Source organism: Melanerpes formicivorus, unplaced genomic scaffold (assembly GCF_026170545.1).
Source record: "Melanerpes formicivorus ecotype bairdi unplaced genomic scaffold, bMelFor1.0.p_v2 SCAF_21, whole genome shotgun sequence".
Lineage (NCBI taxonomy): Eukaryota > Metazoa > Chordata > Aves > Piciformes > Picidae > Melanerpes > Melanerpes formicivorus.
The window spans coordinates 10,050,441-10,063,675 of record NW_027142373.1 but is presented as its reverse complement, the minus strand read 5'-3'; the positions used below and the strand labels follow the sequence as shown (position 1 = coordinate 10,063,675).

Sequence of the window (13,235 nt, the reverse complement as noted above, 5' to 3'; positions counted from 1 at the left end):
GGGCCCGCCCCCCGTGACGTCATGTCCACGCGCCCGGCCGCGTGAGCGCCGCCTATCCGCGGGAAACGGTGAGCGGGGCGGGGGGCTCCCGCCGCCGGTAGGAGGGGGCTCTGAGCGGGCACGCAGGGGGCTACGGCTGCCGTTAAAGGGGGCTCTGGAGGGGCGTGCAGCGGGCTAAGGCCACCCTTAAAGGCAGTTTTAAAATGGGCTGCGGCCGGACGTCCGTTCAGTCGGGCCTCAAACAGGCTGCAGCTGTGACTGGGCTGCCGTTCGACTGGGTTTTAAGCGGGCATGCAGCAGGCTGCAGCCGCTGTCGAGCCTCGGTTCAGTGGAGCTTTAAACTGATGGGCAACAGCCTGCGGCCGGGGAGGGTGTGCAGAGCACGGCGCTTGACATTGTGCGTTGAACTTGGGGTCTGCGGTGGGGCTGTGCGGGTGTTAAGTGGGATGCCAAATGCCTCTAACGTGCCGTACCTGGAAGCGGGGCTGCCTGTGCAGTGGGGGTGCACGCAGTGGGCTGGGCTTGAGGCTGGATGTGCAATAAATTGTGTCAGAAACGGTGCCTGAAACAGTGTTGCAGCAGAGGCTGGGCATGCGTGGAGAGCTTTGAGTGTACGGCGCTGCACTTGCGGACAGGCACAGCATCATGGCATTGCTTAGGATGGAGAAGACCTTTAAGATCATCGAATCCAGCCATTAACCCAGCACAGCCTCATCCACCACTAAACCATGTCCCTCAGCACCACATCTACATGGCTTTTAAACCCTTCCTTCCGGGCATGGGGATTCCACCACTGCCCTGGGCAGACTGTGGCAGAGCTTGACAAGCCTTTTGGGGAAGGAATTTTTCCTGATGTCCTACCTAAACCTCTCCTGGCACAACTTGAGGCCATTTCCTCTTGTCCCATCACTTGTTACTTACAAGAGACTGACCCCACTTCACTACATCCTCCTGTCAAAGCTTTGTAGAGAGTGAGTTCTCCCCTCAGCTGCCTCCAGCCTAGACAACCCTAGTTCCCTCAGCCACTCCTCACAGGACTTGTTCTCCAGACCCTTCACCAGCTTTGCTGCCCTTCTCTGGACACACTCCAGCACCTCACTGTTCTTCTCATGTTGAGGGCCCCAATACTGAACACAGTATTCAAGTACAGGGGGATGATCACCAGCCCAGTTTTGCAGCTCACATTCTGGGTGCACACCACAGGCAGCCTTTGAGGCTGGGTATGTGTTAAATTGCAGGTGAACCTGTGCACTAAACAGACACAATGTGTTGCTGCTGGGACTGGGCAGGCATTAAGTAGCACATGGAGTGTGTGTACAACAGATGCCTTTGGGGCTAGGCATAGAGTCATAGAATGCCTAGTTTGGAAAAGACCTTTTAAGATCATCAACCATTAATGTTTGCTTCTCTGCAGGCTCAGCAGCAGTTGTATGTGATGCAGTTAAATGCATGTGTTTATTACTTCCCATGGGAGATCAACAGCTCAGTCCCAGAGGGGGAGGCACTGAGGACATTTGGAAGGTGAGAAGGGTTCTCAGTTCTCCTTGCAGGCCAGGCCTTGCCTTCTCTGGCTGGGCCCCCTCCCTTTAATTGTTGTATCTGTGCACTGTTGACCTTCCTAAATCAATTGTTTATAGGTTATGCTACTATGACCTGGCCCACTCCAAAGTCATTCTCACTGCTGAACACAGCTCAGTTCAGTACCAGGTCTCTGTTGACACCTCATTTGTGGAGCCATTCCAAGCCCAGCTGGGATCTTACTACATGGTCCTGGGAGAGATTGAGCACAGGAAAGGTAAGAGCTCCAGGAACCACTGAGGCTTATGAGGCTGCCTCTGGTCACACAAGCATGTAATTCAGGACAGGAGCACCCTGTCTCTCCCCATTGACCATGAGGAGAGCCACCCTTGGTGAAAAGGTGATCCTGTGGCACAGATGTTGTTAGAAACAAGCAGCACCTCAGCAGCAGCACTGAGCTTGTGAAAGCTGTGCTGAAGCCTTCAAGCACCATCCCCAGCCATCACATTGTCTTCCCTTCAAACATGGCTCATCGAAGCACCTCATTGTGAGCTGGCAGGGTTGGGCCTTGCCATCCTTGAAAGGCTCTAATTATATCCCTGCCCTCAGCCCAGCCACAGGGTGTGAGGAATGTGGGCAGGATCTGTCAGGCAGGGCACCCTGTTGTCCTTTCCTGGGGTGCTCTGAGCATTACTCCAGCTGCTCGGTGCTTTGTGTGGGGAGTTGGGCTGGGCTGGGCCTTGGGGTTGTGAGCAAATCCTGTATTGCCTTGGCCACACCTGATAACAAGCATTTGCATTTGTGCCACTGAAGTCCTTGGTGGCATGTGGAAAGCCACACTGGATGTGGCACCTAATGAGCAACCCGCTAAGCCACTGCTGCAAAATCCCTTTATAAAGTTGTCTTGTTTTGGTCATCACAGCTTAGGAATGAGTTGGCCTCATTTTTCAAGGGTAGAAGGAGAGCAGGCTGAGATGGTGGCTGTGTCACCAAGGTTTGGGCCCTTTTGTGCAGCTCCTCACCCCCATTTGAATGCCAGCAGTGAACTGTTGCTCATAGTCAGCATTGAGCCTCTTTCTAAGCCCAACCTTCTTCTGTCCTCTTCTTGTCTGCACAGAGACATCCAGAAATGAGCTTCCACCCATCCCTGGATGCTTTTTAAGACAGGGAAAACCAAACTTCCTCCAGCCACAAAGTACACAGATGCTGCAAGGCAGGCACTGGCATCAACATGTCCTGGGCTTAGTGTTTCCTGGTGCAAGGAGAGTGCAGTGTCAGTCACCACAGTTTTGTAGCCAAGAGGGCAGAGAGGAAGCGTGCCACAGAATGAACCTGCTCCTGGGTGTGCTGCTCGTGCTGGTGGAAGCCTGTGGCCACTCCTACACGTTCTCAGGCTATGGTTACTTGGCCAGCTGGGCCACACTCTACCTGAGGGAATTTATTTGTTTGCCTCTGAGCTCTCTGTCTGGTTTTCTCACTACAGAAACTTCCTGTTTATATTTGCAGGTGAGGGCCCCGTGGTAAAGGCAAAGATATTGACCTGTGTGCAAGGGATGAACGTGCCCCTGCTGGTACAAGCCATACAGGAGCAGAGGAAGTACTTCAGTGAGAGGCAGGAGCGGATGGAAGGCAGCACATCCTGACAGCAGCTCCAGGACCAGCCATCTGCAGGTCCTTGCACTGCCATTGGCCACAAATAGGTTAAAAGTAAATTTAAAAGGTGGGTTTGCAACAGGCTGCTTTGTGCCATGGCAAATAGCAATGCTGCTAAGCAGGGAAACACTGGAGTTCATGTGTGACTGTGGGTTGTTTGTTCATGCCAGGTATCATCACTAAAAATAGCTCTGGGAAGCAGGTTTAGTGCTTGTTTAAAAGGGTAGTTAACCAAAGTGAGGGCTGGTGTTATACTGGTCCTTTAGCAATGCAAGACCTGGAGATAACAGAAAAAGGAGAAGTCTCCAAATCACAAAAGCTAAGCAGCTTACACACCCACGTGCTGCCAAAGTGCAGCAGGTTGCCCTGCTGTTGGCACATCAGAGGTAAAGGGCATCAGCACAAAGTTCGTTAGCCCAGAGTGGCTGCAGGCCCAGGAGTGCAGGTGTTTGGTTACTGTGAGTCAGCTGCCACATGGGAGCATTCCTGGCAAGACACTCACTTCTGGATGGACCAACAAAGGAAAAAGAAGAACAAAGAGTCACTATTTTCAGTGGCACCCAGCTCTCTGGGTTTTCAGAAGCTGGTTTCCAAGGGGAAGATTGGCTTTTAACTCTCAAATAAACATTTGCCATGCCCTGAGAAATGCTACTTGATTTTCTTCCCTTGACTTGACTCAGTTTAGGAGACCTTAAATCACTATTTATGGGTTTTTTTAAGAATCTGAAGGTTTTGATTGAATACCTGGAGGGATCCTACAGGAAGGCTGGAGAAAGGCTTTTCATAAGGGTGTCTTGCAACAGGACAAGGGGGAATGGTTTTCAGCTGAGGGAGAGTAGGTTTAGACTGGATCTTAGGAAGTTCTGCAGTATGAGGGTGGTGGGGCTCTGGAACAGGCTGCCCAGGGAGGTTGTGGATGCCTCCTCCCTGGGGGTGTTCAAGGCCAGGCTGGATGATGCCTTGAGCAGCCAAGTCTAGTTGAGAAGCGTCCCTGCCCACATCAGGGAGGTTGATGGGGTACTTGGTGCCATGGGTTAGCTGTTTGGGTGGGTTGGATTGGTTGATGGGTTGGACACGATGATCTTGAAGGTCTCTTCCAACCTAGTTTGGTTTATTCTAATAAAGGTTTATTCTAATCTCCAAGACCCCTTCCGACCTAAGCCATTCTGTGATATCATAGTATCATAGTATCATTCAGGGTTGGAAGGGACTACAAGGATCATCTAGTTCCAACCCCTCTGCCATGGGCAGGGACACCCCACACTAGATCAGGCTGGCCAGAGCCACATCTAGCCTGGTCTTAAACACCTCCAGGGATGGGGCCTCGACCACCTCCCTGGACAACCCATTCCAGGGCTTCACTACTCTCATGGTGAAGAACCTCCTCCTCACATCCAGCCTGAATCTCCCCACCTCCAGCTTCATTCCATTCCCCCTAGTCCTATCAGTATCTGATATGATTCTCTGACAGTTCCATAAATAAAGATGTAAAGGCAGCCTGGTTTTTATTAATTAGAAAGGTATTTCTTCCTAAGTCAAATGCATTAGGCCCTGCAGAAACCCTGTGGATCATCTAGAAGAATTTAGCAATATGCAATTCTCCTAAGTACTGGGTGTGTAAGGAAGTGCTTGGCTTTGAAGAAGTTGCAAGAAGAGGAGATGAAGTTACATCAGAGCTGCTGTGGTTGGAGAACATGGTGCCAGGCTCACCTAGTGGAGCTAAACCATAACAGAAAGACAGAAAAATCACTGGTGTGAGAGGAGAATAAAACAGCCCAAGAGAGAAGACACTCCTGTGTTACAGGAATCCCTGGCCCTGGAGTGAGCAGGGGAAATCAGCCACCTGCAGCCTTTTTGCTTTTTGCTCAGATTGTCTGGTGAAACATTCAGAAAATAAGGGCTGAAGCCATACAATGCACAGCAGCAGATCAAAATGCAGTAGGTATTGGCAAACTCAGCAGCAGGCTTGATTCAAGGGCCTGAGGTGGCTCAGTAATTACAGTGCTTTCTATAATCTTTAATCCCATTAGTTTCCTCACAGTTAGGGAGAACTGAAAGACCTGTCTCAGCACACTCTCTGTTCAGCCCAAGTCCAAAACCCATGATCTCAAGAGGCAGGATTTTGGCCTAGATTTGTAAGATGAGCCTGACACAATGTGTTTATGTTTATACTTCACCTCCTGTCCATTTTCCTACCTTTCTCCTTGTGCTTACATGTTATCCAAATGGCCAGGTTTGACAGAGAGGTGGGAACATCCAAGGTATCAGGACTGGGAATATCCAAAATACCAAGGTCCTGCAAATGTTGGGAGAAAAAAACAAAACAAAACAAAACAAAACCAAAACCCACAAACCAAACAGCCAGGATGAGGAGAGCAAATCTGGCAATGACTCCAGATGGAGACTTGAGTGCAAACTCAACCTTCACAAGCCACACAGGAGTTTGCCATGGCCATGTGGATTCTTCTTCAGCCACAGAGCAGCCATGCTTTGGTTCTTTCAAATCAGTATCAACTTGGAAAAGATTTTAAGCTGGTAGCTCAGCAGTGGGCTGAACCAGTTCTTTTTAGGTCACCTAAAAGTTGGGGTCTGCTCTGGGGACTCACTCAGCCAGTGGGCTGCCACGTTCTGCTGTTCCTATCCAGAGACATGGAGCCTCCAAGCCCTCCAGAAGACAGTCCCTGTGGCTCTACCTTTCCTGGTGCCATGATCCACAATATTCCTTAGTCTTCTATTCGCTATGAAGTCAATGATTAATCTCATTCCAAGGACATCTTCCACAAGGCTGACCAAGTGGCACAGCCCACCGTGGGGAGGTACAGGGGACAATGGCACAAGACAAAACCCAATAACAGAAACTAAACAAAAACCACAAAGAAAAAAACTCAAAACAACAACAACAACAACCCCCCAACATTTCTGGTGTGTGTTTCACCTGAGTGTGCCCTAAGGAGCCCCAATTACCCATCACATCCTCTTATACAGTGAGCGGAGCTGGAGCGCTTCCCTTGGCCCTCTGCAGTCCCTGCTGCCTGTCCAGCAGGCCCAAAGCACTTCCATCTTCACTTCAGCCAGCACACCACACACCCTGGGTCACAACCAACCCCCTCTGGGCCTGTTTTAGCTCTCTGAGTCTGCTTGAATACCTCCAGGTAGCCCACAGGTGTCCCCTCCAGGCGCCACCCAAGCCTGCTGGGGCAGCCCTGTCTGTTAAGGCAGGTCCCTGTGCTGGAGGAGCAGCAAGGAGGGACCCAGACCCTGCAGCCAGCTCAGGGCGCACACAGGCAGAGCAGACACCTTCTGCACACTTGGGGTTTGTTTTCCCCCAGAGAGCTGCCATCGTGAAGCTGAGGCTGGGCCATGGACCCCTTGCAGGAGGTGTTCCAGAAGGTGGAGAAGATCGGGGAGGGCACCTATGGCGTGGTGTACAAGGCTCGCAACAAGCGCACGGGGCAGCTGGTGGCCCTCAAGAAGATCCGCCTGGACTCGTGAGTGCAGCACAGCCTCGGGCAGGGGGCTCACAGAGTTCCCCCCAGCCTTCTGCCCACCCAGCACGGGACCAGGCTGGCTGCCTCCCTGCCCCTAGGATGTTGAGGGCAGAGTGGGGGTGAGGAAGACAAATGGCTCCTCTGGGTGCCATTTATAGGGCAGGTGGCCACCAGCTGAGCCCAGTGGCACCTCGGCCCCACCATGGCACGAGCAGCAGGGCCCTGAGCCCAGCCTGGCACTCAAAATAGTGCAAGGGGCTCAAAAAAACCCCCTGATGTGAGGGGAAAAAAGGTTTCCATCAGCTGATGCAAGGAGCCAGGGCCTGAGCTGGTGCTGCCTGGCCTTGTGTTCATGGCACAGGGCAGGGGGAAGCAGCAGCCACCTGGGCAGCTGGCCTGTCCCTCAGGGGTGCGCTGCTGGGGCCTGGTGAGGCTCAGCCTCTCAGCAGGGCCAGCTTTGACCCCTCCAGGCTGGGCACTAAGCAGATACAAGCTGCCTACTGCTCCCCTAGGCTGTCTCTGTGATGGTGATGGCGCTGCACCCCTGGAAGCGCCTCAGGCTGGTGGAGGCAGCCTTGCTTGAGAGGCAAAGAGCTTTTCTCTCACCTCTGAAAAGAAAGACTTGGGCATTTAAACTGTCATTGCTTCTCCAAATGTGCTCTCAGGTTTTCCTAAACAAGGTCTTCCCCAGAGCTTGCACTGTTTAGGTCATTCCCTCCCACTCCTTCCCCATGGCTCCATTTGCCCTGCCTTGCCCCAGACCACCCCCCACACAGCCCCATCCCAAACTCAGGGTGCCCAGTGTGAGACACCCTCCCCTGGGCAGGTGGTGGGGCACCATGGAAGGGAGAAGAGGCACAGGACCCTGGTGGGCTGTGGGATCCCAGTGGGGAGCAGGGTGCCACACAGTCTGTTTCTGCCACAGGGAGACAGAGGGTGTCCCCAGCACCGCGATCCGAGAAATCTCACTGCTGAAGGAGCTGCAGCACCCCAACATAGTCAGGTAAGACCTGCAGGAATCCTCCCTACCAGCTCATCCATGAGGTCCTGCTCAAAGAGCTCTGGGTACAGGCAGCAAGAAGGTTTTTCCTGTTCTTCCCTGACTGCACAAACAGAAGCAAAATAAACAGGACGATGCAGGAACCACTCACACTTCTGTGGGTCTCAGCAAGAGCTCACAGCACTGCCACCTCACTCCAGCAACTCAGGCCGGTCCAAGCTGCTGCCACCCCATTCTAGATGCTGCTTTTACATCTGCCTCTATCTGCTCCAAAGGACTCACAGTGTGACAGCAGCTGTGGGAGGAGGAATGTTTGGGTACTTGCAAAGGTCTGGTGAAGAAGCTGCAAGGTGCTGATGAAAGTGTCTGTGTTTCTTTTGCAGGCTCCTAGATGTCTTACACAGCCAGAAGAAGCTCTATTTGGTGTTTGAGTATCTGAATCAGGACCTGAAGAAATACATGGACTCTTCTCGAACTGGAGAGATTCCTTTAAGCTTGGTCAAGGTACAGTGTGCAAGAGGCACTGGCAGGCAGGGTAGAGACCATGTCCCCTTGCTGCCTTCTGCTGGGGAGAGCCAGAACTGAGCTGTCCTTAGCCAGCCTGGATCTGGAAGGAATTTATCCTTGGCTGGAGATGTTCAGCCACTCAGAGGGTAAACCTCATGGCATTATTGCTCAGCACATTTCTTTCCCAGCTATTTGCAGGCTTTCCAGCCCATCTCACTGCAGAACAAATCACTGGTAAGAGGACAACAGAAGGGTCCGATGCTAATCCCCTCTGCATGGAGTAAAGGACGGGTGGAAGGCAGTGCCACTGCTTGGACTGCAGTCTCTCTGTCCCCTTGTGGTGTGTGGGCAGTTGGTATGCCTCTCTGAACAGTGGCCTGCAAGCCTGGTGTTGCATCAGAGCAAGGTCTTTTTCCCCATTCAGGTCCATAAATGACCCAAAGTGTGTTTTATTGTGATCTTGTCTGGAATCTCTTCTCTCCTTAGAACTACCTATTCCAGCTGCTCCAGGGTGTGAGCTTCTGCCACTCGCACAGGGTGATCCACAGGGACTTGAAGCCACAGAACTTGCTCATTAACGAAGCAGGAGCAATCAAGCTGGCTGATTTTGGTCTGGCAAGAGCTTTTGGAGTCCCCCTGCGCACATACACTCATGAGGTATTGTTGGGGCTGCCTGACACCTGCGAGTGTAGTGCACAATCCCCAGTGGGTGAACACCAGCAAGTTACTTGCCCTTAATGGAGGCACAACCGTACCCAGATTTGTGCTCTTAACCTAACCCCCAGCTAAGAGGTTACCTCATGTCCACACAAAGTGTGCTGGCTGTTTATGCCCCAGTCTGCCTGCAAGCTGGGTTCCCACCTCTGCACAGGGTGTATTTAGTTGTTCCAGAGTGTCCTGTTGAACAATGATGTCTTAAGCCCATTCTTGCTGTCACAAAAGGGTCAGTTAACTCAGCACAGCCTTGGCATGCTCTGATTTGCACAGTCACTGCATTACAGCTGAGAAGAGAGGATCCCATGCCTCTAGTTTCACCCATGGAAAGCAGCCAAAGCTTGTTTGTTGGTTCCTTACCAGGTGGTGACTCTGTGGTACCGAGCCCCTGAAATCCTGCTGGGATGCAAATACTACTCAACCGCTGTGGATATCTGGAGCATCGGCTGCATCTTTGCAGAAATGGTAGAATGGGGTTAAAAAAAGCCACCTTTTTAATGAGCAGGGAAGATGCAGCTGCAGTGGGAGAGGAGGGACAAGATGCAGAACATCTGTGGTACCACCCCGTGCTGGGGTGTGTATCATAGAAAGACCACTTGGAGGGCTAGCTGATCCACAGCTGCAGGCTCAGAAGGAGATCTGCTGCCCTCAGGGGCCTGGCAGAAGGCAAAGAAGCCTCTCTTGTCCCACTAAAGTTCCAGGTACACGGGAATGCTATGCCTTTCCTCACAGAAGGGGTAACTTCATTCTTCTTGCTGCAGCATTTTGATCCTGGGAGGAGATGACTGTCTTGCAGATATCCTCAGAGTGGGCTGCAGAGAACTATCACTCTCATAGCATTGCAGAGTGGATCTCCTAGGGGTCCATACTCCAGTCTGAAGAGCTCTGGTTATCCCTGCAGCGTAACAGCACTATCCCTGCCTCCCAAAGCCCCTGAGCTGCAGTTCAGCAGAGCCTGGACAAGTAGGCAGGGAAGGAGTTACCCTGCAAGAGTTGGTGTTGGGAAACTGGAGGCAAAGAGGGAGAAGGGACTGGCTGAAAGAGGGAGAAGGGACTGGCTGAAAGAGGCAGAAGGGACTGGCTGAAAGAGGGAGAAGGGACTGGCTGAAAGAGAGGCAGCCTCAGGGGAGCATGGATCCGTGGAGAGGGGCTGGAAACAAGCAGCCAGACACTCGTGACTCCCAGCCACTGCCTGGCAGAATCGCTGCATTGTCGCGGCCCTGCTCTGTGCAGTTGTTTGCGTGGGCTGGGACAAAGGGCTGCTTCCAGCAGGCAGCAGGGCACACAGCTGATGGAAAGGTGGCAACTGGTGGTTCTCCTTTTTTTCCCAGGTGACCAGGAAGGCTCTGTTTCCAGGGGACTCTGAGATTGATCAGCTCTTCCGGATCTTTCGCACCCTGGGCACTCCCACCGAGGCGAGCTGGCCCGGGGTGACCCAGCTGCCTGACTACAAGAGGGACTTTCCCCGGTGGGCAAGGAAGGAGATGAAAGACATTGTTCCCAACTTAGATCGAGATGGTAGAGACCTACTGGTGGTGAGCAAGGGCTCAGTACAAGACCCAGGGACAAACAGGACCTTGTCAAACTGGGCAAGGAACAGAGCTATTTGGGACTGATCTGCCTGGAAGTGTTTGCAGCTGCTCTGGCTCTAATGCTCATTGCTGCCAGCGCAGAAACACCAAATCATGGAATAGGGCTCAGTCCTGGCTCTGAAGCAGGACTGTTTGTGCAGGCTTCTTTAGGAAACCACTGCACTGAGGGTCAGAAAACCTTTTGAGCGTAATCCTCACAGTAATTTCAGCTGTGGGCTACTCCCAAAGCCCAGAGAAGGGAAAAGGCAGGAGCAACGTCTGCTCCAGGGCCCAGGCACATACAGGTACAGACAATCGTTTGCTTTTTGAAATCCTTAACCTGCTGTTTTTCTCTCGTGGCAGCAATTGCTCCTCTACGACCCCAGCAGGCGCATCTCAGCCAAGGCAGCCCTCAGTCACTGCTACTTCCTCCGGAGAAGCCCTCGGAGTCCTGAAGAGCAACGTGTGCTGCAGAGACGCTGCAAATGAGAAGACACAGCTCTCCTGGTTCGCTTGCACCTCTGTATAGCAGTGCAAGCCTGGTTCTGGGCACTCAGGGCCTCCCCTCTCCTGAGAAACCTGGAGTGGGATGTTCTTGCGTTTAGAGACTCTCAGCCTGTTGCTGGGGGCAAGTTTGTCTGGGTTACAGCCAGCAGAGCTGTTTTGAAGAGGCCCTGTGCAGAAGAGCAGGGATATTTATCAGCATAAAACACTGACATGTAGTTAGGTGAGAGAGCATCCTCCAGAAGGGTATCCTTGCATTGTTCATCAAGCTGAAGTAACACTCAGTGAACTCAATCTGCCCAGCACTGGGGCGTTCCCAGGCCTGTCTGTGGCAGTGCCTGACACCAGGGCGTGCTGGAGCTCTGCTGTGGGCAGGGAAGTGCTCCTCTGCCGCTGTTACCTCAGCCTGGGCTTGTCAGCACTAGGCAAATTATTTAATCTGAGGTGTTACCAGAGCTGACATTCTGCTGCTCCACAAGCTGAAGAGCACTATCAGGTGTCTTCATTTGTGCCTCAGCTGGGATCAAGAAGCAGAAAGCTCCAGTTAGCCACATGTTGTGTATGGCTGGAAGCAGTGACAGCTAAAACTCTGGCTTTCCATCACCACTCCAGGTGTGCTGCTGCTGCTTCTTCCTTTGCTCTATTGGCTTGGAAACAGTTTTGCAGTTCAAATGTTGGCAGAATAGTCACAACGTTTTGGTGTGGGTTTGACATCATTCTTCTTCCTTCTGTACAGGAAAAATAAAGGCTTGTTATATGTTGAGAAGCCTTGGTGTTTGCTGTTTGGCACAGCCCTTTGGGCTAGTGACACAGAATAGTCTGCCTGGCTCTTCTTTCCACACAGCTCTTCTCCCTTCCACATCCCTTGCAGTCTTTATTTTATCCTTTCCAGCCCAAATCCTTGGCAGGTGCAGAGGTATGCTCTGGACTTTGTTGTGGAATGAAGGGCTGAGGTTCCCACAGCCCAGTGCTGTCTCCATCAGAGGTTGCCACAAAGCAATTCAGAGTCGTGTTCTACTTATTTAAATACTCAATAGATGGATTTTTAACTTAGGGAAGCCAAACCCTGCCCTCCTTTTTCATGCACACATATGCCCTCCTCATAACTCTGATGCTAAGAACTGACCTGAGCACAGCCTGAACAGCTCTCAAAAGCTATCACACTCCTGGAGTCTCATGACAGATAAAGCAATGAAGAAAAGAGGTAGCTTCATGTGCAGCTGTGGCACAAACCTCCCTCCCCACCTACTAGATACCAGAGAATTTGCACAGGGGAAGAGAAATCTTTAGAGTCCCTCCTGAAAAAGCCTCTCAGCCCCAAATCTGCCTGTCTAAAGCCAAGATCTGCTGCCCTTCAGCTTCCTTTATCATTCATTTACTGTCCCCACATGACAAAAGGCAGCAGCTGGCTCTGTTTAAGTCCTGCCATCAAAAAGACCTTTTGGCATCCCTGTTGCAGCAGTCACAGCTCCTGACAGCACAACCTCAGGACATGTTGCTTACCTCCTTCCAGGCCTGGCACCACTGCTCTGCTTCCTCTGCAGGTTCAGAGGCCACCAGGCCCTGGGTAGCTCCTTTGCTTCTGCAGTTTACACAAATCAGGTTGTCTTGGTTTGGTTTGGTGGTTTTTTTGGGGGGTGGGGCTGTGTTACTTTTGAAGCTGTTGTTAGCAATCATGCTGGAGTGGCTGCCTGGAAAAAAATGACCTGCTTGTGCTTGGGAGGGGAGATTTTCTGACTGAGCAGGAAGATGAGCTCACACAGCAGCCTCCAGAACCCTGCAGCAGGAAAATTGAAGCCCTGCTGTGCTCCTGCAGCATCTCATGGCCCCTGCATGATATCACCTACCTCACAGGGGCACCTTTGTGAGCCATGGATGAATTCTGCTTTGGGAATCATTTCCCTGCCTTTGCATCCACATTTAAAAGTCAATTGCTTTTGTCCAGACAATGCTCTGTTGTTTGCTGCAGAAAAAGCAACAGCACTGTGGCTGATGGATCCTCTCTGCTTTCAGGCAGCAGGGTGCAAAGCCAAGGCACAGCAAGGCTGCTCCCAGCAGCTTTGAAGAAGTGGGACCCAAAGGCTGCTGGGAACCACACTGGTTTGGGGCTGCTTGGTTGTGCTGGGACGTGATCCTTACCTGGCCATGTTTCTGTGCTCTGAGGGCTGTTGAGTTTCTCTCCTGGTGCCCTGGTCTATTACAGCCCAGGTCCAGCCCTTGCTGCTGGTCTGAAGATGCAGTGTTCCATCTGCCAGCAGTGCTCTACCAGGAGGAAACAGG

At 52.1% G+C, this 13,235-nt stretch overlaps 2 protein-coding genes across 2 annotated transcripts; both read left to right on the top strand.

The window, feature by feature from the left end:
• Positions 1 to 18: 18 nt before the first annotated feature.
• On the top strand, positions 19 to 4,993 carry TEN1 (TEN1 subunit of CST complex). The gene is made up of 4 exons (XM_068151490.1): positions 19 to 68; positions 1,415 to 1,521; positions 1,638 to 1,795; positions 3,025 to 4,993. Exons 2-4 carry the CDS (start codon positions 1,436 to 1,438, stop codon positions 3,159 to 3,161), a joined length of 381 nt encoding a protein of 126 aa, XP_068007591.1. The 5' UTR covers positions 19 to 68; positions 1,415 to 1,435; the 3' UTR covers positions 3,162 to 4,993.
• On the top strand, positions 3,154 to 11,707 carry CDK3 (cyclin dependent kinase 3). The gene is made up of 8 exons (XM_068151489.1): positions 3,154 to 3,238; positions 6,501 to 6,659; positions 7,585 to 7,662; positions 8,043 to 8,163; positions 8,653 to 8,823; positions 9,244 to 9,345; positions 10,212 to 10,415; positions 10,815 to 11,707. Exons 2-8 carry the CDS (start codon positions 6,532 to 6,534, stop codon positions 10,938 to 10,940), a joined length of 930 nt encoding a protein of 309 aa, XP_068007590.1. The 5' UTR covers positions 3,154 to 3,238; positions 6,501 to 6,531; the 3' UTR covers positions 10,941 to 11,707.
• The last annotated feature ends 1,528 nt before the right edge of the window (positions 11,708 to 13,235 follow it).

Excerpts from the sequence above, each read along its gene's own strand:
- TEN1 (XM_068151490.1), top strand. The coding sequence starts at position 1,436 with ATGCAGTTAAATGCATGTGTTTATTACTTCCCATGGGAGATCAACAGC. Across the intron at positions 1,522-1,637 it reads GCACTGAGGACATTTGGAAG|GTTATGCTACTATGACCTGG; the intron begins GTGAGAAGGGTT and ends AATTGTTTATAG. Across the intron at positions 1,796-3,024 it reads AGAGATTGAGCACAGGAAAG|GTGAGGGCCCCGTGGTAAAG; the intron begins GTAAGAGCTCCA and ends TTATATTTGCAG.
- CDK3 (XM_068151489.1), top strand. The coding sequence starts at position 6,532 with ATGGACCCCTTGCAGGAGGTGTTCCAGAAGGTGGAGAAGATCGGGGAG. Across the intron at positions 6,660-7,584 it reads AAGAAGATCCGCCTGGACTC|GGAGACAGAGGGTGTCCCCA; the intron begins GTGAGTGCAGCA and ends TTTCTGCCACAG. Across the intron at positions 7,663-8,042 it reads CAGCACCCCAACATAGTCAG|GCTCCTAGATGTCTTACACA; the intron begins GTAAGACCTGCA and ends TTTCTTTTGCAG.